Consider the following 27,281-nt stretch of genomic DNA (forward strand, 5'->3'; position numbering starts at 1 on the left):
TTTACAAAACACATCTTTATAAAAAACACAGCAGTGTCAGCCAGTTTTTTCCTTATGGTAAGGGCCAACCCCGAAATAAATATTATGTGATGAAATCTAGCCAAGACAAGAAACTTTCCTATCTGCGGTTTCACAATGTGAGGTGTCACCCAGCTGCCTTGCAAGAGAGCTTGAAAGTCTTGTCATATAATACCCACTTACCATGGTGATTGCAAGCTGTCTCAGTGTTACTGCTGTCAGCCCAGATCCGGTTTTGAACAGTGAGATGGAAGATAAGAGACTCATGCAGCACTGATTTAGTCTTCAGGTAGAGAAAATCATGCTTGCCGAGAAGTTTGCTTGCATCTGGCAGTGCTGGTTTAAGTCCGTGCCTGGTTATGCTAAAACTATTTATTCTGTCAATAAAGCCTCAAGTAGGTCTGAAACATAAAGATGTGGGAGGTTCCTTTGTGATTTCAAGAGAAACTGGAGAGGAATCCTTGACTTCTCAAGGACAAAAAACAAACGAAACCAAGCCAAATCAAGCCAAAACACAAATCATCAACTTGAGGTCCTTAGAAAAAATCACAACACAGTGAAGGAAAACATTTTCTTCGTGAGGATTAATTCCATAGAGTATCCTAAAACTGTTCCTTTTTGAGGACTTTTTTTTGAGGGTTCTTTGAAACCCAAAGAAAAATTTGTATGCCTGAACACTAGTCTGCTTGGGTTCTTTTTTTACTGTATCATTGTATCATGCAGTCTACCAGAAGATATGTCTTCTTAAAAGCTCGCTTGACATTTGCTAGGACACTGGTGCTACAACAACATTACCTCATTAATATAACATTACATTACAAAAAAAAAAAAAAAAAACCAACCAAAAAAAACCAAAAAAACCCACCCCATGGAATAAAACATTCAGCCTTCTTCATATGAAGACCAAGGGTCAAGTAGCATTTTTCAACCATACAGCTTTTAACTTTCATCTCTTTATACCAGAACCTACTCAAAATATAAGCAAACTGAGTTGATACCAGAACATGAGGACAGCTCAGGGGTTTGTGATACGAATTATGTGAACACAGGGGAAGGGCAGGCAAACAGCATAAGAATGGTCCTCCTTGCTATTATCCAAAAAGGCAGATTTAAAAGAAGATGAAGGGTTTGCATTTCTGCTAATATTCTTGTAACCAGGGAGAGGTGGGGGAGTAGAGGGAGGGAAAGTTGGGGGAATGGTTTGTGCATTAATTTTTCTAGGTTGAAAAGCAAAGAAACACTTTAATTTTTGTGTAACTTCGTTGCCCCTGAGGGTTGTCTCTGGACATCACGTTTTGCTCAGCTCCACAAACCTTTGCCACTTGAACAAATGCTGTAGTTGTCACCTGGAATGTGGCTCAGCGCCAGCACAAAGGTCACTGGCACAGGTTTCAGACGTGTTTGTTGTCAGCAGATGTTTGGTGAGAGCATTGATTTCCATCCACACCCGTGCCTGCAGGACCTCCTCTGAGCAGATTATTTGTACATCCATTTCCCACCTCTTCCATTCCTCATCACCAGAGCTCACATCACAGAAGGGTAATTGAATCTTTTCAGTTCAGGCTTCAGATCTGCACTTCAAACTTACTTTGCCTTGTGTATAACGGGTTTATTTTCATTTAAGACAAAAATGTTTAGTTTTGTTATGGCTTCCATCCAGCTGTGCTTAGCCCTGTTCACTTGCTCATCCCCCTCGCACTGTGTCACACCCTGTCGTGCCTGCCTCATCCTGCTCTTTCCCTGCATGGCATTTCAGAGCTCTGGGGGACAGGTGTGATACCTTGCTTGTACCAGCCACCCATGACCACTGAGGTCCAAATGGGCATTTGCAGCTCTTCTTTCCAAGAATCTGTCAGTGGTTGCTATAGTGATAAACAAGTTGGCTTATTAGGAAAAGGAACAAAGAACCAGAGAAAATTATTTCAAAATGGTCTACATGCATGGATAAATGTGCAATCTCACTTCTCATTGTCAGCATGGGCAGGTGGTTTCCTGTTTCTGGAGCAGCAGAGACCCCTTATATGTTATTTTAGCAAGTCCAGCCCAGTCTCCACTGACTGTGTTTTCTGACACACTGTGTCCTGTATGAGGGTCTGGGGCTTTCTCTTCTGAGCTGGATGATTAAACTTCTCAGAGGCTCCCATAACTGGATAGGAAAATGTGCTTTCTTAGAAAAACTGTTAGGTGGTCTAATGAGGCTGAAATAAGTGTAAAGGAGCAGAAGAGGACAGAAGAAATTATGCTTTTGCTGTATCCTGTGCTACGGCTTCATTTTTTTGTACATTTTTGCCCCTTGCTGATGCCAGGATAGCTCTGTGCAGACACTTAGAATGTGATCTGTGCCTGTCAGATGGCAGAATATCACCTTCTCTGTAGGATGCCTGGCTTACACATTGGTCTTTTGGACCTTCACTAATGTGTAATAAATCTGTTCTCATTTGAATCCCTGGATACACTGTGACTCCACTGAGATCAGGCTTGTGCCCTTGAGTGTGTAGTACACAGTGGATGTTCTCTGATGCTCCTGTTGGATGCAGCCTCAGTGCCTTTTTTTTTGCTAATTACACATTTTGATTGACTGAGCAATGCCAAAAGGTGTGACTGCAAAACACTAGAAACTACACTGCCTATATTTCATTCAGACAGGCAGGCTACTATTTTGCCTGCTGTGATTTGAGTCACCTGGCATCTGGATTTACCCATCACAGAAACCAGGTTGATGAGCCCCCTTTGCATGCCAGAGCTAATTACCCACCTTCAGTCACCAGCAGTCATTGCTCTTGAAAGAAAAATATGAAACAGCCCAAAGAAATGAACCATCCTTGGGTTTAATCTATTCAATTACAGCCATGTGAAATAGAAACTATTTCTCTGCAGTGTTTCATCCACTAGTTAAAAATAATTGCACATTTTTATATGTTTATCCAACTGATTTTGCTTCTGCTTCCCATGAGACTGTAATAGTTCTATCAGCTGCAGAACCTATGAAACAATAAATTTTAATAGCTTTATTTCAAATGCTATAACTCAGACCAACTTTACAATAACTGGGAAAAAAACCCCAAACAACATAATTCTTAAAGTACCTAGCTTTAGCAAATCCTGATGTTCAGAAACTGGGGAAATTCAAATAGAGCAAGCAAAAGGCTTGGCCAGTTTGTCCCTTGCCAGGCATGCCCAACTGAGAGTCTGGATGGGAGTGCTGGGTTGCAGCAGAAGTCTCTACACAGAGCTGCCTGATGGGTGAGTGACCCTGAGTCAGGAGGGGGAGAAAGGCAAAAAGAGCCGAATGGTTTTAAGAATTGTGGAACAGTACATCTATTGCACAGCTAAGGCCACTCTCCTGCCACATCTATCCTTTTCTACAGACGTTGTAAAGACTGAAAGCAATGAAGAAGAAAGGAGCCAGGGCACACAGCTGCTCAGCTGCTGGCTAGCATTACACAACCCCCTGTGACTGTATCCAGCCAGCATCTGCTGGGTGCTCCTGTTTGAAACAGGCAGCCTCCATGGGCCTGTAGAGAGCCTGTAGGGATGGGATGTCTTTTGTTATGGGTGTGCATATGCACATTTGCACACACGAGCTGCTTTCTAGGACTGTGTTAAGCATTCTCCTGCCAGAGTCAGGCATCCTCTGCTGGTAAGAAGCACAAGAAACTGAGGCACAGGTAGCTGTTTTTGAAAACAAATGAAAAATTGGATGCCAAGTCCTGACATGTCTCTGAAAAAAATATTTGGAGAACAGGGGCAGCAATCACACCACCATAATAGATGAGCCAAACCATAAACTACTGCAAACAAACAATTCTGGACCAGATCCTAAAGAGAAATGCCTGCCCACACACTCTGATACTACCCAGAATATGCACTGTGCTGCATACTATGTGTGAAACCATAGGAACAGCCTGAGTCACACAGAGATTGGTACCATCCATCACAAGTTAGAAACTCATCCTTTGTTTCAGAGTTGCACCTGAGGCCTCAAATCAAATGTGACAATTTTTATAATAACCAGTGCTAAGGTGTTCAGCTGAAAAAACTATCTCTGTAGACAGTTTTCCCCCACAAATAGAGTGGTAATTTGACTGGGTTCTTCCAATTTCCAGAGGAAGAACGTTCTGCTTTGCTTATCGAGAAGCAACAATTTAATAGATAGCAGTTGGCTTGTATGTAGTGTCTTCATTATGATTTACCATTCTATCCAAAATAATCTCCACGTGAAGCTAACAGAAAATGCTGCTGCATTATTTGATATCATACCAAATGTATGTGGCTCATGACCTCCCAGCCTGTTCTGTGGCACCTGAAAATGTTACAATGGTTCTGAGGGGAAAATGTCATTACAATTTGCTATCAAATAACCACCACGTCTCATATTGCTCTTACAGCAGCCCTGATAGTAGTAAAGGAAGTAAGTATTTGCTAGCAAGTGTGGAGACACAGAGTTGCCAGCTTTCAGGAATACAATTAAAGAGATGGAAGATCACCACACAGTTCATCGGGATACCTCCCTAGTGCTATTTGTGCTCCTTCCTAAACTGCTGCAATTATATTCAGCTATTCCTATTGCTGCCCTTATTGAGGACTTACAGCCATAAACTATTAAGTATCCTCTATAGGCTCTGAATACAAGACACAAGTTAGCTAAAGATAATATTGTTGGATGAAAGGTAATATAATGGGAAAAAAACCTGTATTTAATTTTTTTTATATGTTTGGCTGTAAAGAATGCCTATTAAACACATTCATTTGTAACCCTTAGTTTTTAGGTTCTGCCCCAATAAGTTTTTAAAAATTCTGACATGGTATCATAGAGTATTTAGAAGTGGCAAGCTTAGAATTAACTTCTCCAAATGATGGCTGACTTGCAAATGAGAACAAGCAATATCTTCTTGGTATGTTGCTTTGATACACATGTTTGCATTATTTGAACGAATTATCTCTGTAAATAGAATTGTACTGGAAATGAGAAAACAATGGTGTGCTCAGTCACTGGAGAGACACAGTTTAGGTGATCGTCCTCTAGATAAACTGTATCAGCATAAAACTGGCAACTGTAATTTTGTGTCTGAGATGTTCTTGATTTGAATGTATTGAACTATTTATGCTTGCTCCATTCCTCCATATTATTTCATTAATCACGTAACAACCCTTCCACTCCTCCACTAGACATGCTAACTCTAATTAGCTCTCTGCTACACAGATGTTTCTTCATTCAGATGTTCAGTGCCTGGCCAGGTGTCGCCCTCACTTAGTCATGAATTTCAGCTTACATTACATCAGGTCGATGTCCTCTGTGTGTGTGTCCTTTTAAATAACAAATCGATTGAGGACAGATATGAATGATAGATGGACATAGTGTCCACATTATCTACGTTTGTCATACAGATGCAAATGTGAAGGATTAATATAAAACAGGAAAGAAAGCAGTGGTATAAGCCCAGGAGGCTGGCATGCAGGCATCCCCGACTTCTGCAAGCCATGCTATTCCTACCAAAAATCAAAATATCAGTGACGAATCATTCTATTCCTTATCTCAAATAAGCCAGTGAGAACTTCATTCGATCTCTACGTTTTAATCAGAGAATCGTGGAGAATTCAGTAATTTGCAAACTCTACTGCTGTGCTTCTGTGTTCTTATGCAGCATGAAGTTTCAAAAGCATAATTCCAGCTGTAAGGAAGTGTTTAGTTATGACAGCAGGGAGTGTTGAAAAATGCATCGGAAACTTCCCTGTGAGGAAAGGATTTGTAAGACGTTTTAGACTGTGCATTTCATGTGTATAGCAGCACCTGATGAATGCCTTTTTCTCCATATAAAGACAGGCAGATTATTATGAAATTCTGATAAACGTATGCTTTTTAAGAAAGAGCTCTCAAGTTCATGTGAGCGCTGGGGAAGTTGCACGCCCGAACAACGGGGAGATGCGGTCCAGGGAGCGCGGGCGATGCAGGAGGCGACACCGACTGATGGGCACCGAGGAGAGCTGTGGAAAACCTCCGCCTTATTTACAACTTCTTACTTCGGCCAAGGTGGGAACAAAAACACCCAAACCCAAACCGAAGCAGAAATAAAGCGAGCGCCTCTCTGTCGCTCCGAGGGGTAAGTACTCGTCGGGCACGGACCTGTCCGCCTGCCCCAGCCCTGCCCGGCCATCGGCGGCCGGCGCTGTCCCGGGGAAGGCGTCCCGGCCACTGGCCGAAGTTGTCGCCCGCCGCGGAGAGAAGCAGCGCCCCGTGGCCACCCGAGTCCTCCCCCCCGCCGGCCCGAGCCCGGCACCGCTCCCCGAGGGCGCCGAGCGCGGAGCTCCCCCAGCCGCCGCCCCCTCCCGCGGCGCCCGGGGCCGGCAGCCGGAGCGGGGCGGGGCGGGGCGGGAGCCCCCCCGGCCCCCGCCCGCGGGGACCCTCCCTCCCGCCTCCCCGCCCTCCCTCCCCTCCCCGCCCCCGCGCACCGCCAGAGCCGCCCGGGGAAGCGGAGGAGAAGGAGCGTCTCCCTAGAGCCCCCCGCCGAGCCCCGGTCCGGCGATGCCGAGGGTGAAGCGGGAGGAAGAAGAGGAGGAGGAAGGGCGGCCGCTCGCGGAATAGAAGCGCGGCGGGAGCGGGGCCGGCAGCTGCCCCGCCGGGCTGCCGCAGGCACCGCGGGGCTCCCGACCCGACCCGCCCCGCGCCGCCAGCGGCCCCCGCGCCCGCGGGGGGGACGGAGGGAGGGAGCGCCCGGCGCCCGCCCCGGCCGCCGCCTTCGCCGCCCGGGCTGCCCGCGGAGCAGCGCGGTGGGGCAGCCCCGCCGCGCCCGTCTATGGGGCGGCACTGAGCGGCGGCGCGGCGGGAGGGCGCCGGGGGCAGCATGAAGTCCCTGCTCTTCAGCCGCTTTCTCCTGCTGCTGCCCTGGGTGCTCATCGTCATCATCGTGCTGGACATCGACAGCAGCCGGGCGCCGCTGCCCGCGCTGTCCTCCCGCGGCGGCGCCGAGGGCGGTAGCGGCGGGGCGCGGCCGCCCGCCCCGCGGCGGCGGCCCGAGGCTGCGCTGCCCACCATCTATGCCATCACGCCCACCTACAGCCGCCCGGTGCAGAAGGCCGAGCTCACCCGCCTGGCCAACACCTTCCGGCAGGTGTCGCGGCTCCACTGGATCCTGGTGGAGGACGCGGCGGCGCGCAGCGAGCTGGTGACCCGCTTCGTGGCGGGCGCCGGGCTGCCCTGCACGCACCTGCACGTCCCCACGCCGCGCCGCTACAAGCGCCCGGGGCTGCCCCGCGCCACCGAGCAGCGCAACGCCGGCCTGGCCTGGCTGCGCCAGCGGCACCAGCACCTGCCGCCCCCGCAGCCCGGGGTGCTCTTCTTCGCCGACGACGACAACACCTACAGCCTGGAGCTGTTCCAGGAGGTGCGTGCGGGACAGGGGGGTGCGCTCGGCCGCCACGCTCCGCCGCTCCCCGCACCGCCCGCCGCGTCCCCATCCCCGCTCCCCGCCGCTCCCGCCTCTCCTCTGGCTCCTGCCGTTCCCTCGGGACTGTGCCCCATCCCTGCTTTGCGCTGCACTCTGTGGCCCTTACCCAAAAACTCCGGTCAGAGGGGAGTCAAGCCCGCCCCCTGCCCGGACACCTTGCAGCGCCCGTCCCCCACCGGGGCTCCCCGGGGCTGCCTCTTGTGATCACCGCTCTCTTGATTGTAAGTCTCTTGTCCCTTCTAAGCTCCATACTCCCCCAACTTTTTACTGCTGTTTTCTCACTTTGCTGCCGAGTGAGGCAAGTTTAAGGTTTATGTAAGGGATCCTGTGTTTTTGTTAAAACTGGGTTGAAAAGCGCTCTTTGGTTTGTTTTTCTCAGGCTGCATCCCTCTCCCTGTAGGGCAAACTCGCATCAGGAGTCTCCATCCTTCACAGTTTTTTAGTTGGCACTAATGAATTAAGCCAGAGCCGGCTTCTTCATGTGGAGCTGCCTTTTTGAAGCCTTTCGCTCTTAAAAGCACCAAATCGCTTGTGTAACGACTGAGCTCCCTTTCAGGAGTCTCTTTTATGAAGGGACCTGTTTTTGTCTTCATTGCCTCGCCTTGGTGAAAGGCTTTGTTTCATTTTGGTGGGAATTGGCAAGCGCTCGGGGCAGAGGATATCCAGCTTGCTTTCTGGGTTCCTCCTGGCAAGAAGGAGGGTGTTTAATATGTGGACATAAAACAGTAGAAGCAAGATCATGTACATTTTCTGTGACAGCTGGGAGAGTAACTTTGGCAGGGAAATGAGGGAGGGAAACAGGAAAGTAAGCTGGCAGCACAGGACTTGGGACATGCTGCTCTCTGTGTGTTCTGCCCGTGGACAGAGCTGCAGCTCGAGGTGAGCACCCATCCCCTGCCGCTGGCTGCCGAGCTGTGCTCTTCCTCGCGTGCTTCACAGTCAGTGAGTTAAAGTGAACGTGATACGCACAAATGCGAAGCACATGCAATTCCCTAGGGAAAGCTGGTTTAGAAATGCTTAGGTTCGTTTGTGTTTAGGTTCGTAATGCATCCCGTTCCATTTCCAGTGTGTGGGCAGGTGCAGGGTCCCCATTCAGCAGCGATGCCCTACTTCTTTTGCCCACTTGGCATTCAGCATTGAAGCTGCTAATTTAAGGACCTTTGCCTAGAGGCTAAACCTTTGTTGCAATTGATTTTTTAAAATTCTCATAGCTGTGCTCAGTGCATTATAATGCAGAGTAATTTCACATACCCATCTTTGATGTTATGGGAGTGCTCACTTGCATTTGTAGAAATAAGGCTAATTTGACTGAATCTTAGGGAGTCTGTTAATTGAAACAGAAAATACTGTTTGGCACAATGAGTAATGGGGGACAAAAGATATTTGGAGAAAAATACCTACTGTTTGTTTGGGGTTTTTTTTTGTTTTTTGTTGTTGAGTACCAACATTAGGGACAAGCTAAAGGAACAGTATTGGCTGGCGTTTCTCTTGAGTGCTCCACAGCTATTGAATAGTCACATTTATTCCTTTGAAATTTCTATTATTATTCTACTAATTGCTGTGAATTATGAAACAGAAAGGTACAAATTACCTCTCTAATTAGCTAGGAAATGCAGGAAAGTGAAGGGATAAAGCCGTCTGAAGGGTTAAGAATATTGCAAGCATAACAGGCAACCTGTGTTTCCTCTTGCTAAAAAGAATTGTAACCTCCAGCATGAACCTCTGCAGCCCTAAGGCTTCCCTTTCCCCTGTGTTCAGCTTCTGGGAGAGAGCTGTTTGCTCTGAGCCTTGTGTCTGCAGGCAGACACGCATGCATGAATGAGTTTTCCCTGAGAAATGGGGAGCTTGGAAAGCTCAGACACAGGAGCAGAGAAGGAGCTTTTGCTTCAGCTGCTGCTGCAAGTTCCTGTGACTGTTTTTCGGGGTCACTAAGGAGCTGTTGGCAGGGTCTCTGGGATGCCACTGGTAGTACCACGGGGAATGCCTTGCCGACCTGGCAGAGTGAATGGAAGTCCATTGGCAGCCTTTGCCAGCGGGATGCACATTTACGTGTGGGAGGTTACATTTGGAATGAGCCAGGAGCCTGATTTTTCAGTCGAGACACTGCTAGAGGGCTCGTTGCTTTTTGACTCGATTAAAAAAAAAAAATCTATGTATTCATGGATTCTGGTCTGACAGCTCTGTGGTAAATCCTGATCTCTCCTTCAGGAATTGATTGATTTATGAGCGCAAATTATACTTGTCTTCTCCAAGCATTAAGAGAACAGCTTCAGAATGCATTGTTTGCAGATAAAATCTGATAGTAATTCCTGTTCTGAAAATTATGGTAACTATACCTGAGAGGGAGTTTTTTCAGTTTGTTGCCCTGTCAGGAACGATTCTCCAGACCAGCAGCTGCTTTACCAAAGAAGGTCTGATAAACTGTACTCTGCTCACTAGGAGGGAGTAGTTTCAATGTCAGAGGATGAGGCAGGAGCAGTGAATTCTCAACCTAGCCCATCCTGTGCTGGCTGTGTGACTTCCAGCATGTCACTCACATGGGCACGGGGTGTGTGCAGGCAGGTGTGTACATTTGCTGGTTTATGAAGTAGCAGGTCTGTCCTCTTTGTCATGGCTTACTGCCGAGTCAAAGCTGGCTCCAACAGCAGCAGCGAGGCCTTGGGGAGATGGGAACCAAGGCTAGTAGGACTATAAAGGCAACATGAGAGGAACATTTGCCTTAGGGATGTGTTTTGCTCAGAGGTCAAACAAGCAGGACTGTGGAGCAGAAGGCGAGCAAGGGAACTGCACATTGTGAACGATTGTGTTTAAGGCAGCTCTTTTGCTGTGTGTTTCCCTGGTGTCCTTACAGGAGATGGAGCCTTTTAGCAAAGCAAGATCAGCAAAGGCTGTACTGAGAGTTGTAGTGTATAAGCCATGAGGTCAAAAAGGAGCATGCTTTGACATGGAATGCCATGGCATACTTCTGAGAGCTTTTGATGAACAAATTTTAATCTCTGTCCAAAGTACTTCTGCTCTGTGCTTATAGGAATGAGTACTTTATATTTGATGTGGAATGAGGCGGGCCCAATAGACCTAGGCTAAGTGTATTTCATGGTAATCAGGAAAAAATCCCCCAGCTTACAGTAGCCTGGAAAATTTCACCTTTAGTAGTAAATCTGGAACTTCTGGGTACTATTTATAATTATCTTTTTTTTCTAAGACCTACAATGGCATGTGGGTGGATAGGTCATCTTTTGACTGGTGAAACTATGTCCTCAGAGTCGAACTGGGCAGAGTCTAAACAGTTTTAGTTGTCCTTTCTAGAATGAGGTGGAGAGCCTGGTTTGTCTTTCTGCTGCTACAGCATTGGCTCAGCTTAGCTTTTTGTTAGGAAACGTTCACCTTCCATGGAAAGGCTGCAGGGAAGGAACCAACCTGTTCAGTGATTGTGAAATTCTTTAGAGTATGAGACGGGGCTGCATGATGATGAATGATGAAGAAATTTCCAGGAGTAGAGGTGTGGCTTTTAAGTTATTCTGAACTCTTTCTGCTTGAGAGTGTAGTGGTGATCAGGTGAAAAATCATGCTTTTACTTTCATGCCTATGGTTCTGACATATTGTATTTTGTCATTTATTATTTTGGGATCCAGACCTCAGAAATAATTTATGTATTTTCTGCTCAGGTATGATCTATTCATCTGGAGGTGTCCTTGTACATCTCTCCATCAAAACCAAGTCTGCTTTCCAAAAATACCTGTTAAGTTAAAAGTCAGCCTGCATTCATTAAAAAGCCACTGAGAAGGCTGAAATTCCAACTATTATATTTAAGATGTTTTACAAATGTTTCTACATGACTCACCATAGCTTCTATTTTTTACCACAGGCTGTTCATTTTGGAGTGACTCTTACAGTTTCTGGTGCATTTGTGCTTCATCTTATTCCTGAATGCAAGTTATTGTAATATTGTGACTGATGCCTAGCAACTGCTGATTTCACATTTTTAAGCTTCCAGAGAAAAAAACCCTTAGATAATACTGGCATTCCACCTTCACAGAGAAATTTTAAAAACAGGATTAACCTAAGCATTGGAAATTGAAGATAGGCAGCTAAGTTCCACTTCCCTTAACTCTTCACAGAATTCCTGTTTCTATGTCTCAGGCATTTTCTCTGATCTTTCCATGTTTTGAGTAATTGGCCCAAGGCCATCACTTCCATGGTCCATGTTTGGATATGTATGCAAATTGGAGGAATTCGTGTTGGAGATCCATTCTGCTGCTGATTGTGAATACTGCCCTGAAACCTTTGAAGGTGAGGGGTGAGCAGCATGAGGAGTACAAGAAGAGGAGTAAAGGTCTTCAGTATCTGTCTGAAAGTGAGCTTGCTGCATTCAAAAATGCATTGAGTTTTAGAGATTCTTGTCTAGGTTATTTCTGCCACTTTTGCTTATGTTTTGTTCAGACACCTTAACTGAGATATATTTGAAATTAAAATGCTCATATCTAAAATGATGTTCTCCCGGCCACCCTCAGACTTCTGGTCATAAATGTCCAGAATTTCATAGCAATGTTTGCTGGGTGTCTAGAGCATGCAAATGTGGCACATTCCACTGTCTTGTCTGAGTGTAAGGAGAGGATTTGCAGACTGCGTCTCCGTAGAGAAATCCACACTCTAAGGTGTGATGTGGATACAGCCTTGCAGCACGGAATTCAGAGTAGTTCACAGCCCTAATTGCCGTTTCTAAGGGATTAAAAAACCCAACCCAAACTTCAGTAGCTTGGCAGTTAGTCCTATTGCCCACTCAGTTGTGGACCAGAATTCAATTTGCTGTAGCTGTTGCCTGCACAAGAGTGCCCTGAATAGGATGGTAGAGCAGAAGCTGGAAAGGAGGTATGAGAGGACAGAGCTCATCCTGCCCTCCCTAAGATGAGGTAGTCTTTACAGGTAGCTTAAGATTCAAAGAGCCACAAATTAGGACTGAAAGAATTTTCTTGTGTCCCTGCCCTTCCCTATCAAAAGGTGCGTATGAAGGTGGCAGATATTCTAATGGCTTTTAACAGCCATTTCAGTACCCTACAAAAATAATTATTTGTTTTTTAAAATAGAACAGAAATACTTGCAGGCATTGCATGTCACACAGGCTTCAGTTTTCCTCTGATCATCTTTGTAAAATATTTTGAGGGGAACTCAAAAAATATATTATAGGAGAGATGAATATTTACTATTTATTCCAGCTTTGATTCGGGAAGGGTTAGTGTTCCTTCAATAACACTTGCATAACTGTCCTAATCTTTATATACTGTATTAAGCTAAGTTCTGTGTATTTTTTAATGGCTATATTTATGCAAAAGATTTAAAAGTAATATATGTGAATCTCTTAATCTTTGATAACATGAAAATCTTTTGTTGTATCTCTTGGAGCTGTTTGGAAAAATCAGATTTTTTGTAATAGTCTTAAAAATAACATTAAGTAGTCTAGACAGAATTAAATATTAGCTGGCAGTCATTAGTTATTTTCTTCAGAATAAAAAGTGAACCAAATATGAGTTAGCAGTGCATTAAATACCTTTCTAGTATATAAATGATTTAGGAGTACATGACAGATTTTAAATGCACAGTGACATTTTTCTTCCACATAGACATGTAATACCTATGCTAAAGAGGCTGGATTAGAAAAGACTGGCAGAGAATGAAATAGCTTAAAATGAGAGGAAACAGTGACAAAAAAAAAAAAGAAAAGCTGTTTGAAACAAGTCTATGTTCGGTTACCAAATACCAAGCACTCTGTTTCTGCGCTGGCAGCAGCAGCCTTACCTGTGAAACTGATACTGTTACTGTGAAATTAATTACACAGGGTCAGCAGCTCTTCAGAGGTACAGTGAGCACAACCCAGTAGAACGACAGGGAGTAGAATGAGACAAGTAGTAAATAGAAGGGCCCAGAAGTAAAACGAGTGGCAAGTCCTTTGGAAGTTGTCCCAATCTGCAGAAATTGGCTGCTAACTGCTTTAGTTAAATTTGGTACAGTTTTCTTCTGCAAGGAAGCAATACTGACATTTGTGCCCAAGGATGGTGGTAAAATTTAGAAACATTAATCATTGTACCTTATATATAAAATGTTGCTGGTGAAAAGGGGAATTAATCTATCCTCCCTCAGCAATGTAGATTGTGTACAAATCAGCAGAGGAGGTTTAAAGCAGATGCTTGGAAAGAAAGCTTTCTAGCAGAGAGGATGGTGAAGCAGATCACCCGTGAGAGCTGCAGGGGAGGCTGCATCAATGAATGACAATTTTTTTGATTTGTAGATCCTGTCTACAAGTGTTCCCATGGAGAATACCCTTCACAGTCAAATTTGCCAACAACAAACTTGCCTTTTGCAGTTCCTAACCCCTAAGCATGCCAGTCCCTGAAGCACAAAACCCACTGGTACAGGTTTTCTATGCCTCAGCACCTCCTTTGAAATGATGGTAAGTGGGGGCAGGAGCTCTGTCCAAAGCCTCAGTAAATAGGCACAGCATCGTTGCTGAGCTGTAGTGCTCTCACATAAGTTTTGTTGAAGCAGAATTTGGCTTTAAATGGCCTATGAGTAATGCAGAGTACTGTCTGAGAACTGACAGGGAACCTGGCTATGCTTATGCTTTAATCCGTAAAATTTTGTCCTGAGGAAATGTTGTAGTGAAGGAGCTCTAGATCCTGTCTTTGGTAATAATAAATAGGAATTTTGCATAGAAATCTGCTGGAGTATCACTGTGGTGGGCAGGGGTGTGGGGTAGGATGGTGAGCTTGGATGTGAACCTGTAGCCTGACCAGGACAGGTCACAAATCACACTGGAGTTGAAATGATGGGGAGAAAAAAGCTTACAAGGTGTGGCAGCAGGTTTGCCCTTGCAGAGGGCTTTGAATCCCAAACAAACACATTGACATCATGCTGCAAAAACACCGGGATGGTTGCTCCAGTCTGGAAGCCTTCTCACTGTAGGAAGTACAGCCATGTTTCCTTTCCTCTGATATTTGCCTTCATTCCCCTTGGGCTTTTATATTTTGTTACTGGCTTGGTATCTTCCCTATCCATCAGTCCAGCGCATCCCATTAAGCAGCTTTTCTTGATTGACTAATGAGATGCTAAATTTAGCAATGCTTTTATCACTGTCTTTATTGCTTAGCTCCATTTCCTGCATTTTACTTGCTCTTCCTCGGTGATTACTCTGTTGTTACTGTATTTACTGTTGCATGCCTGTCACCTCACTGGCATTTCTTTGGTCAATTGTTACTCATCCCTCCTGTCCCACTTTCATTGCCCACTCCTTCCCAATTCTCCTCCCTCTCCTGCTTCATTCAGGTTCGTTCTACCATCTTCCCCACCCAGTACATCACTCTCCTCCTATGCCCAAGACCCCTTTTCAAAAAGTAAATAGAGGATAAAAGCATTTCTACCTTAAGAGAGCTGTCCAAGCCAGGCAGGATGAATCTTGCCAGTGGGGTCCTATCGCTGCTCCTTAACTACAGAAGTCTAACTAGGACAGAGAAGATGCTTAACTTGCAGAGAGTGAAGTGTAAATAAGATGAATACCATTCATGTAAGCTACCAGGACTTAAAATGCTGAGTGTTAACACAGCTTGTGCTACCGATGTCATTACAATGACAGAAGAGTCATTTAGGAAGCTGTTTGTAAGTCCTAGGATTTTTGGCAGTTGTTTAACCCATGGCACTAAAGCTATTCAGAATTAACACATTTTTGAATTACTTTTTTGTGTGCTGATGATTAGCAGCATAAAATTCCAGGTGCAAGCTGGCCTTTTAATCCAAATAATAGCTTTTTCCCCATCATACATAAATACAGCCTTCACATATCAGTATGTTAACAGCAGTAATGCTATTCTCAGAAGATTAAAAGAAATATTCCTACTTTCATCTTCCTAGCATATCCCAAGGCTGTGAGGAATTTCAGAATTTGCATAAATACCAGGCTAGATGTGTTCTTTCAGTTTCTACTTAAAGGAATTGCTGTATTCTTGACACCTGCTTATTTCATTCTTCAAAAATGTAACCTGTGAGCATAAAGTCACCCAAGGACAAAAGTAGGAGCTCTGTAAGGGATTACTTGCTTCTGATGTGTGGTGGCTTTACTGGCATAACTCACAGACACTGAGATTCACCCAAGATTATTAATTTAAAATTTCTTGGGTCATTTCATGCCGGTTTTACAAGGTGAGTGAGATAGTTTTCATTGACAAGGTTTTCCAACACACTGTGTATCACAAATTATTAATAGAAATCCATCTGGTTCTGCCAGCATAGATGCTGAGGCCACAATTGGCCCAGTTCAGAAGTCCTGTGTAACCTGGCTCGTTTTGCAGTACAGCTGCCCAAACTTTTACTGTGCACACAGGCAGAGCATGGGTGCACTGTGCTCTGGCCACTCTCTTGCAGTCGGAGTGTGTCTGCCATTGTCTTGTGGCATTTTGAGTTTAGGTACAGACAGTTGGCACAGGATGGCCAAAGTACTGCAATTCTGAACACTAATAATTTCTTCATGTATCCACACCCTCCAGGAGGTATTAATGGCACCATGTCTGTTTATCCTGTGGTATTTACTGGTGTAGCACAGTTGGGTGAATGTAGCTTGATGGTGCTGTGTAGACATGCCCAACAAGATGATTCCCTGTGTCCATGTCTGGTATGTTTGGATGTTAATATAAATATGCTGTTGGCAAAATCAGCAAAAGAGTTGTGTCATTAAAAGCAGAGCTAAAAGATCTTCATGAGAAGGTTGGGCTGATGTCCATATCCAAATAGCTAATCACTAACTCTGCATTTCCTACACAGAGGAGTGGGAGAGATTGGAAAGCTAAACTTAAGCAGGGAGAACAGTTGCAGGTAAATACGTTTATCAATAACCTTAGAAAGATTCATGGCAGCCTCTCACTGGCAATTAACCAGGCAATGGCTTGGACAGAATTCTTATCACAAGAATTACCTATACTGCCAGCTGAATACATACCCTGTTCTTGTGTGCTATGGGCTGCTTGCTGCTACTGAGTGAGGTGTTCTAGCTTGCTGCAAGTAGTTATTGGGGGGAAGAGAGAAATTTTTGATAAACATATCTGAAGATACACAAATAATTGGAGGGAGAGAAGGTGCATGTCTCTCTTCTGTGTGTGCCTACATTTTTGTGGATTTTTAAATATGTATTTTATACTATATATGAAAGTTCTAAGAATCTGCTAATGTTTCTAGCTTAGAAATGTGAACCACGCTGACGTGATGTCTTTGTTTTTTCTGGTGCAACTCCTGTGAGTCTTGATGATACGCATGATAAATCTTTCACCTTGGCAGAGAGAGAGGGAAGTGTTTAATAATTAACCAAGGTTGTCTTTTACTTCAGAATCCATCGATAGGGGACTGCAGTTGCAAATATGTAAAACTGTGTTTGTTTTTGCTGAGAGGAGTGCTTGGAAGGAAAAAGGGATAACCTTTCCCCAAGGAATAAGTCTCAACTACAACAAAGGATGAGACTGTTTTTAGAATAGATCAAATTAAGCCCACAGTACACTGAAATAGTTTAATACTTGTTTAAATAGAACCATATTTAAAGCACAGTAGTTATAACAGTGGCTTTTGAACCAGTGAGATTACGCTGTGCAAGTCACTGTGCACTGTGTCACTTGCTCGAGTTCTCACGCCAATCTGATTTTCCCATGGGGAGCAGTGTGTCAAGATTTGTGTCATATGATCTCCTGTTTACTGAAGAAAATGGACCAATGAACCAGTTATCTGAATTCACTGAATCAGACTCATAATCTTTATGGTTAGAAAAGCCCTCCAAGATCGCGTCCAGCTTTTACCTGAACACCACATAAATTAAACTGTATCACTAAGTGTCATATCCAGGTTATTGAACGCTTGCAGGGATGGTCACTTCATCAGTTCTCTGGCTGGCCTATTCCAATGGCTGACAACCCCTTCAGTGAGGAGTTTTTTCCTGATCCCAAGCTGAACCTTCTCTGTCACAGCCTGAGGCTGTTTCCTAATGTTACCTGGGAGAAGAGGCTGACCCCCACCTGCTTTCAGGCTCCACCCTGCCTTCAGACAGTTGTATCCTGCTTTCATTCAGGCTAAACACCCTCAGCTGCTCCTCACAGGACTCACTTTCTAGACCTTTCCCCAGTTTTGCTGCCCTTCTCTGGACATGCCCCAGCACTTCAATGCCCTTCTTGAAGTGACTCTCAGTCATAGACACTTGCTACAGTAATTTTTTCATACCTACAGATTCTTCTATGCTAGATAAGGATTGCATTTACAGTTTTGCATTTAGTTAATTTACACCACTGGAAAAAACTGCTGCTGGTTATAATAAGCATCCTGCTTGGCCTGCTTTTTGTCCTTCTCAGAAATTTAGCAGAGCTTTTAAAGGGAAAATATAGAAGTTAAAAAGACTTAGCCCTAGCAATCTATTTTCATTAATCCTTAATACAGCTGAGCTGCATCTTAGGTCAGCTGCAGGTAGGAAAAAGTTGCGTGTCATAATTTCCTCTATTCAGTGCATTTTTAATAAGTCCCAAATTAATTATACTTGTCCTATTGAAGTGTGTATTAATCATTATTATAACATTTTCTCTCGCTGGGTTTCTACAGTATCTCAGCAATCTATAGACAGAAGCCCACTGCCAGAATGCTGTAGTCTTGCAGATAAAAAAGATCTACTATGCCTTTGGAAACCCAAACAAACAAGGAAAAAAAACCCCATTTTTTTCACAGCTCTAAAATCTCTTGGTATGAAAGATATTTTGAATAGGGTATCAAAGTAGAATTGAGATGCCTGTGGACTGAAGAGGTGGAGATTTCACACAAAATGAGTGGGCACGTGCAGCTCTATGAGCTAGAATTGCTTTTGAGCTCCTAATCTTGGTGATTCCCGTGGGTTTCCAGCAGCACTCAGGGAAAGCCGGCTGGGAGCGCTGCTCTGGAGTGACGCTGTCCCTGCCTCTTGCAGATGCGGACGACGCGCAAGGTGTCGGTGTGGCCCGTGGGGCTGGTGGGGGGCCGGCGCTACGAGCGCCCGGTGGTGGAGAACGGCAAGGTGGTCGGCTGGTACACGGGCTGGAGAGCTGACAGACCCTTTGCCATTGACATGGCAGGTGAGGATCATTTATAATACATCAATGTTTCCATTTCTCAATTGGAGCAGTTTCTTAAACTTCTGAAGTGCTGGCAGAGTGTGCAGCCCTTTGGCACTAACTATCCTGAAAGTCTGAGCTTGTACATCTTGTCTAATTAATTTGCTGCTTGGTGGCATCTGAACTTACTTTAATTTGTTTTTGTTTTTATGTGGCAACTTGGCTTTTATGTTGCATGAATTGTCTGTCTGAAACAAGTTAATTGTAAATTAGTTCATTCTAGCAATTCTTGCAAGGAGTCCCTGCCTGTCATTTTGTCATCAATCTAAACCAGGCAGCATAAATGCAGACCTTCTTAGACCTCATGCTGTAAAATGCTACAAAATTATTCATGTTGCACTGGTTATTCGGAATGACAGTGATAACTGTAGATGGATATAGTTTGAAACACTGGGCTTAGGGGAAAAATCACTGACAGCTGTCGCCTGGTAGATGAAGGCAGAAAAGCTTCAATGGATCTAATCAATCTTCTGCAGTGAAGTTTGCACACCACACAGCTCTGTCTTACTGACAGTCCATGCTTAGACAATCTTTTGTATACATTCACAACTGCCACATGAATCACCACTGTGCAGAGGTCCAATTTCTGATATAGCACAAGCTGGTTTCCTAACAAATGATGTGGTATTTGCACTTAGACTGTACTCAAGAGGGAAAAGCAGGAATACAAGGGCAAGAATGGGATAGAAATAGCCACCTTTTTTTTTTTTTCATTCTGATACCCTTATATTTTGGGAGAGAGAAAAGGACAGTGTACAGTTTTTTCTCATCTTTACAGAGTACTGTATATTAATTGAAATGATTTATAAAAATAAGTATTTGCAGGTGAACTGGTTAAAAAGAATAAATAAAGGAGGACTAAGAGTTGTTAACACCTCAAAGACAAAAAGGTTACCAGGTGAATTTTTCTGTACTGTAGAGGCATTTCAATTCAATAGTACCACTTGGCATAAAAATAAGTACTTGGGTATTCCCAAGTGAATGCCAATGAAGGCATTCCTCAGAAGTGAAGCAGGTATTCAATGCCCAAAACCATGCAGCGTGTTGAGGACTGCAGCTGTGCAGTTTAACAGTCCCTGTGGATTTGCAGATACATATTGATACTGTACTCTAGAAGGGATTACTGATGGCATTATAAAGGTGAGAGCGTGGTTCATAATTCATTAGCAGCAGGCAGAAAGCCATTACACAACATCAGCCAAGGGACTCTAACCCAGACATGAAGATATACATGGAAAGTTCTTAAGTTGTTCACCTTGCAGATGATGGCTGAATCACTGGCATGAGGGAAAAGCAGCTCCATTAGGAGCATTACTTGCTTGTGCTTTGACCAAAGTCATGTAAGGGAAGGTAATAGAGACAAAAAAGCTCCCTAAACTTTTAGAGTACAGTAAGTTATTGCACAACCACAAAGAGTTACTACTTTGTGAGAGAACTTTTATTAGTCTTCAAGAAATACTGAAGAAATTGAATTTCATTTTTAATTTCAGCTAAGAGAGAAATGGATGCAGTGTACACTGCTAAAAAATGATGTGAAATTTGCATCTTCATTCCCCTCAGGAATACAGTGGCAGGGCACAAACAGAACTGCAAATCCAGAACTCTATAGGTGTCTGAGCAGGTGCAGGCTACAGGATGCCTGTCAATATGCAGTTTCCTACACTTGCCCTTCTCTCCTGACTTCCCAACACACCTGCAGGGACTTGCCACCAAACCTGCTGTAGTCCATCGCTGGCATTTTTCCAGTTTTTCATATACAAGCAAGTTAAGTTATAATAAATGCTGCACATAAGGATCTCTTTTAAAAATATTGCCATGCAAACAGTATAGGTGCATACAGTAATACTGATATGGAGACCTATCAGCAGTCTACAGTTAAAGTTCTATGCTCATGTCCCAGTGTACTGGTAAGGAGGCTCCCTTTGCTTTAGTGAACAATCTGTCAGACTGATTTTCACAAGAATTTGTTCATGAGGCTGGGTATGAACAGAGTGACAGCTTAAAAGGTTTGGGATCACTCATTTAACTTGTGGCTGCTCAGAGGAAGCACATCCTTGACTTTAAGTGCATAAACTTCTTATTCTAGACAGCAAAATGCAAGGCCAAATTCAAATGACTGCAAGTAAGACTAGCTGGCCCATCTCCACAGATTCTTTCAAACACACTTGCATACGGCAATCACATTAGGTCAGTTCATTAAACATGGGTTATTTGAGAAATTTGTGCCTGATACTGCTATTCTCCAATGCTAAACTGGATTCCAAAAAAGCAAAGTATCCGTTTCCTGCGTTGCTTCTTGCATGGCAACCAACACACCATACGAATTAGTTCAGGCATTTCCAGAGTTCTGCTTCAGTTCTTAACTGAGGTGGGTTCTAGAGTTTGACACAGACTTGTTTACCTGCAGGGAAGAAAAGTGAGAGAGGTGGTGGAAAGCAAAAAGGTGACACTGAGGTAGGCACTGTGTTATTTAGAATGGATCTGATTTCAAGTCTTCTATATTAAATGTTGTTTCACTTCTGGCCTGTTCCTAGGGCCAGAATTTTGGATCACTCAAGAAGAAAAGTTAGATTGTGATTCTTCTTATGTGAAGGTTGTTCAAGAAGGCAGATGCTTGCTTTGCATTAGCATTCCAGGAGCTACTTCAGTCATAGAGGTTAATATGTGACTGTAACTCAGTCTGTAGGCCAGCAGATTTTGGACTTGCAGTCCAGAGCTCATCTACTGTGCCTTAGCACCTCTGCTAGGGCCTGAGCAGCCATCGTTTTTATTAAATTAAAAAAAAAAAAAAATTGCTATAGTCATGAGATCACCAGTACCTCTCATCTTTCTTAGGGCTCCCTGAGCAAAATGCCAGTCTATTCACAGCACTGCAAAACATGGCATATTTTGACTGAATCTGAGAGAGCCACTGCTGGAAGTCACAAACAAAAAAAAATTTAAGTGGCTATGGCAGCCAGCACTCAAAATCCCCCAAAAGCAAAACAAAACACCAACCTCCCCTCTTATCCAAGGATAAATAATATTTTAAACATTGAGTTTATAACCAAGTGTCTCTTTCATGGAGAATTAATGTCAGCAGCTGCCTTTGTTCCTAACTACAGAATCTCCTGGTTAGACATCTCTGCCTTATTGCAACCCAAAAAGTACACCACAGGGAGAATAGAACTTGAAAGCCACAGAGCCCAAGCCAAAGGTAGGACCTTGATCTATGTGGAAACCAGCACATCTGGTTCAACATCCACACTGAGCATTAGCATTTGTGCACTCTAGAAATGATAAACACTCAAGTTTCCAACTTGCCTTCAGCTACTATCCTATCTAGAACATCCAGGAAGCAATGGCATTAACCATGGCAACAAACCTTTAAACCCTGGCTCAAGTTTAACTGGATGAAGAAAAACAGTTCTGTCTTTTAACAGAAGTCATTGATCTAATGCAAGTCAAGGTGTGAATTAACAGAAACAGCTTACACTGAAAAAAGAACAGATGTACTATCTGCTATGTCTTCCAGGTATCTTGTTCTCCAACAAATTAATTCTTAGGTGGCTCTTCAGCCAATTAGATTTATTTTACAATCTAGCATTAAACACTAAAAAAAACCCGAAACACCTCTTCACACTCCAGCTATGAAATTGTCTTGTGGCATTTAATGTGAAATTATGCCCAGTATGACCTTGTAGGAATAATGACTAAGTACAATAGCTGTATGCATGTAACCACTCTTCAGTTATGCTACACTGGAGACAGTAATCCCAGACAAATCCTTGTTTAGTGATAGAAGTCAAAACAACAGTGCCTTTTAATCTATTACTGCAGGGTCATTATCTACCGAGAGAAATAATTAGTGCCAATCTGGTCAAAACCTGAGCTGTCTCTTCTATTTCTGACACCAAAATGATACATCTGATAAAGCCAACTTAAAGTTGTCACTAGAAAGTGGTTTTCTCCTGAGTCCATCTTACAAAATGTCATACATGTGAAAATAAAGCTGTTACAAAGCAGAGCTGAAGAACTAGAGAGCCAGGAGATAAGTCTCCTTGAATTATTTTATATCTTCAAGTTGCTGCTTTGTGGGATTCTTTTAACAAACAAAGACTGCCTGGACCCTGACCAAGGAAACAAACCTCAGGCCAGTCAGTGCACGTCCTTGCCACCTCCAACACTCAGTTTATAATTTAACTTTTACTTGGCTGTTTTGACAGCACCCTCAAATGACAATTTGCAATGGCATGGTAGCAAGGGCACGTGTCACATGGAGGGCCACAGCCCACTTGAATATCTGTGTGCAGGAGAAATCCACCCTCAGAACTCAGTGCAATTTTCTCAACAGAAGAGCAAGCCTTGCAACAAGAGGAATTATGAGAAATCAATGTATGGATAAGTATAGGCTTTGGGTCCAGGGAGCCACACTGCAAAGATAAACAGGAGAACATCTCCATCTTCTGCTTAGGATTCTTCGTGTGCACTAAAATCTAGGACACTAATTTTGGTGTTTACTTCATTTTCTTCTTTATGCATGGGCTGCTTGAATCTTAAATATATTTAAAAAGAAAAGAGCAGCTCACACAGCTGATCAGGGTTCCCAAAATGCCTTCTCATGCAAAAGAACTTTTTTTCTTTTTTTGGTACTCAAAATTATTAAAGCCCAGTTGCATCCAAAATTTATAGTTTTTGAGGAAAAAAGGCTAACAAAACCTAACCAAAACCACTAAACTGAAGCAGACCATTTTGTTCATCAGTACTAAGTCTCTGGCCCCTTTTCAAGGTGCAGCAAGCTGGCTGTACATACTGTCTGTAGCTGAGGGAGTTTAAACTCTCACCCTCAGCTCTTCCCAAATGATTACTCTTGGCAACCAAGAGCACTGGGATAGAGCCCCCCTTGTGCTCCATCATGGCAGGCTACAAGCAGTAAGAAGCAAGACTGCACTGCAGGGTGTGGGGAAGCCCTGTCCATGCAGACACCTATTCTCTACCTCAGGCAGGACAGAATGTATAAAGCTACATAAAAGATATAATGTATAACAGTTTTCTGTGTCCATCAGTGAACTGGGACCTCAGTTTACATCCAACCCATAGTCTTCATAAGGGTCTAAATCCTTATTGAAAACAAAACAAACTTTCTGGTGTCTTCCTTTGCTTTCCTACAAGCAAGAGCATGATAAAGTGGTTTCAGTGTGCCTTTCTTTACATGTGATGTAGCAATTACTTCCTTATACTTTCTTCTTCAAAAGGCTCCCATAAAAGTCACAGATACTTTCAAGGAAAATACAGTAGCAAGACATTTCTACTAAAAAGGGGTCAGAATTACATTAAGTTATAGAAAGTTATACTCATTTTTAAACTGATAAAATTTTAATACTGGCTTTAGAATTAAATGTTATTGGAGTTTTCCAGAACTGATGTCAAAACTGTTACTACTTATGTCATAAAGGGACAGCTGGAACCACTCTGAACTGATGAAAAAAGGATTTCTTTGGTAGGCTTAGCAATCAGACAAAAGGAGTTAATTACAAATGTAATTTTTCTTTACAAGTCTATCAGTGTAGTTTTTGAGTCATAGTTAAGGAAGCATACATATAACTGAGACTGCTGAAGGAAAATGGGAGAGTTCTATAAATAATGGCAAATTAGAGATTAATGGGAGCTTCTCTAGAGAGGGTGAGTTTGTTCAAACCAGTGATTTCTCAGTTTGCGGTCTCCCTTCAAGGAACCTGATGCACGTTAGTAGAGAAAATAACTGCAGAGAGGTGTGTACATTGAATAAATCCTTTGAGCTGTGCTGTGCCAGGCTCAGAACAGCTGAGACTGCCTGGCAGATCACTGGTGCTAAAAGCCATTCCCAAGGCAGAACATTAGTATGACTTGTCTTTTCCTCAACAAGGATGTTAAAAATCTACAGGCTAAAGCTATCTAAATATCACATTTGTAACATATTTTAACCGTTTTTCCTGACTCTCACCTTGATGTGTAGAATGGTTTGTACAATATAAATTTAATACATTTTATTTTACTTATAATTGAGTTTCATTTCTTAATTAAAAATAGAAAGAATAACCCAAGATTTTAGCAATACCTGACTTTTCAGGCAAGAAAGCATATATTACCTACATGATGGGAAATAGATTAAACATGTTGAAAATATGGTGCAATTAATAAAACCTGTATCTTAAGGGCAAAACAAAACAATACAATACAGGATGTACAAACCTACTAATTACTGTCTATCCACAGAATCAAATGTATATATTTTTAAAAAGAACATAAGTATAACTGCACAAAAATCTAAGGCCTAAAGGTTTTTCTCAACCTTTTCCCCTGTCTTCCTCTCTCCAAGGATTTGCTGTGAGTCTCCAAGTGATCCTGTCGCATCCCAAAGCCGTATTCAAGCGTCGTGGTTCTCAACCAGGAATGCAAGAATCTGATTTTCTGAAACAGATAACAACAGTGGAGGAACTGGAGCCAAAAGCAAACAACTGCACAAAGGTACTGATTGCCACACACTGTGAGAAGCTTTTGTGTTATCTCTGTAGATGACTTTACTGACACACATGTTATTTTCTAGGTTCTTGTATGGCACACCCGAACAGAGAAAGTGAATCTAGCTAACGAGCCAAAGTACCACCTGGACACAGTCAATATTGAGGTATGACGTGGGGGGACAGTCCCACGGCAAGGGTAGGACAATGGACGCGCCAGTGCGTGTTCCAGTTCAGACAGCTAAAATCATCTGCTTCTGCCTGAGACCTGACTGACTTCTGTGGAAACAAAAGGAAGCTTCAGAGACTCTAACAAGCAAATCAAGTGGGTGTGCTTTGTTCTAACTTATCTGCATGCATTTCTGAACTCTCAGCTTAATAAACTGACACTTACCTTTGTTTTAAGGCTGTTTCCACATAAAGAAACATGGCTGCAATGGAGTATTTTCAAAATCATTATTTATGTATATACCTTTTGTATTTATCCAACATAATGGTGTAATTATAAACTGATTTTAACTCACGAACTGTTGGTCTAAATATCTGTATAAATGGATCCTCCAAACTGAACATGTTTTACTTCATTAAAAGTAGTGGTCAAACAGGTCATATGATATTAAATAAAAACCCCACAAAAATAATTTACGGATTTATCCTTTTAATATAGGGAAATAACATTTTATCATTACGAGGCACCATAAAATGTAAACACAATCACTGTCATAAACCTGGATCTCTGCAAGACAAAATATATCTGTTCACACTGAGTTACCTTGAATGCATATTGTGCTGTCAGTTCTCAGCTTTAACACTGTGCGCCTGCCTCCTGAGCCAGGTCGGAGACCTTACCACAGGAAACTCAAATGCATCAAATGCTCATCTTTAAAAGAATAAACTATTGATTTGTAGAACTACAGTAACATCCAGGTTTATCTTTCTTTCAATAACCACATTCCCTGTTATGCACACCATAACAACATCACAGTGAAATGTATGATGAAACGAAATTTGTTTGATACACTAGAAAACATTGCTCAGTGATACATTTACATTCTATTTATATATGATTAAACATTTGTTCATACAGTACCTTCTACAGGATTACTGGGTAATTTTGGGGAGTTGGGGGATCATATTTTTGGATATTACTAACATGATAGCTACATCCCTTATATGCAAACATTTGATCTAGAATTTTGAGGGAAAAAAATCAGTATGTGGTTAAGCAGCTTCTTAATATGGTCTATGAAATCATACGCATTGTATGAAAATGCTTCCAATGATGTATAAATATATTCTTGATCTGCTTTTCACTACATCAAATTTAAATCAATATAGACCACAACACGGTCAGTCAGTTATATTCTTAATCTGAACAGCTGGGGAAAAAGAAAAAGAATATATATGTACATGGAAGGAACAGCAAAAGTAAATGTATTTGAACAAGGAATGTTAGGTGGCTGTTCTGGGAAAGATTTCTATTGCAACTTTCATTTCCACAGTTGTGTGCTGAGAGTCTGGCCAGAGGAGCTTCCAGTCCATCCTGCGGCTGTGCTGGGGGGCTGGCCAAAGCCCATCACGTTGCTGGAACTGCTGAGGTTCATTCCAGCCATTTGCTGATTCATCTGCAAAGCACACACACACACAAGCCTGGTCAGCACTGGCACTGAAACACAGCATGCTGCTAGCCAAAAGAAGTCCTGCCTCCAACCAGTCACCCTGTAACACTTTCCTAAAAATATTTATCATTAAGTAAAAATATAGACTCTATCTAAGTTTCTAAGCTTTTTCTCACACTACCAGCTTTTCTGGAGTCCTTCAACCACCAACATACACCACTTGATGGGCTGCAGCACTTGGTGCATGTGTCACATGAGAATTGACAGCATGTGAAGGAGGTGGCCCGTGTGGCTGGTTGATAAAAGTTTGCTTTCACAGTTTTAAAGCTAATGAACAAAATTGTAGTAACTGCGATAGAGAAACACCAAAGCCAGTAATATAGTCTTGTCTGCACTTGAAGCTCCAGATTTATTTTTTTTCCAGCAACATTTCTTTGGAGACTTCATAATCTTGACTACACCAGTTTTTACAGAAATTGTCCATTTAGGCGAAAATCAACAAAGAATGATGTGGATTTATAAACTTGAGTATTATTTAACCATCCTTGCTAAAAAAATCTACTC

General features: G+C 42.9%; 2 protein-coding genes across 6 annotated transcripts in view; one reads left to right on the forward strand and one right to left on the reverse strand.

The window, feature by feature from the left end:
• The first annotated feature begins 6,477 nt into the window (after positions 1-6,477).
• On the forward strand, positions 6,478-25,739 carry B3GAT2 (beta-1,3-glucuronyltransferase 2). The gene is made up of 4 exons (XM_014870185.2): positions 6,478-7,400; positions 18,436-18,580; positions 24,957-25,105; positions 25,185-25,739. The coding sequence occupies exons 1-4, from the start codon at positions 6,861-6,863 to the stop codon at positions 25,269-25,271; spliced, it is 921 nt and encodes a 306-aa protein (XP_014725671.1). The 5' UTR covers positions 6,478-6,860; the 3' UTR covers positions 25,272-25,739.
• Positions 25,740-27,281, reverse strand: part of SMAP1 (small ArfGAP 1) — a 90,379-nt gene continuing 88,837 nt past the window's right edge. For all 5 annotated transcript variants that reach the window (XM_014870241.2, XM_088162214.1, XM_088162213.1 and 2 more), the window contains one exon: positions 25,740-26,723. In XM_014870241.2, the coding sequence (XP_014725727.2) occupies positions 26,589-26,723 (135 nt within the window). In that variant the 3' untranslated portion in view covers positions 25,740-26,588. The remainder of the gene's footprint in view (positions 26,724-27,281) is intronic.

This window comes from Sturnus vulgaris, chromosome 3 (assembly GCF_052056855.1).
Source record: "Sturnus vulgaris isolate bStuVul1 chromosome 3, bStuVul1.hap1, whole genome shotgun sequence".
Lineage (NCBI taxonomy): Eukaryota > Metazoa > Chordata > Aves > Passeriformes > Sturnidae > Sturnus > Sturnus vulgaris.

Coding starts and splice junctions, on each gene's coding strand:
- B3GAT2 (XM_014870185.2), top strand. CDS start 6,861: ATGAAGTCCCTGCTCTTCAGCCGCTTTCTCCTGCTGCTGCCCTGGGTG. Junction 7,401..18,435: donor GCCTGGAGCTGTTCCAGGAG/GTGCGTGCGGGA, acceptor TGCCTCTTGCAG/ATGCGGACGACGCGCAAGGT. Junction 25,106..25,184: donor AAGCAAACAACTGCACAAAG/GTACTGATTGCC, acceptor GTTATTTTCTAG/GTTCTTGTATGGCACACCCG.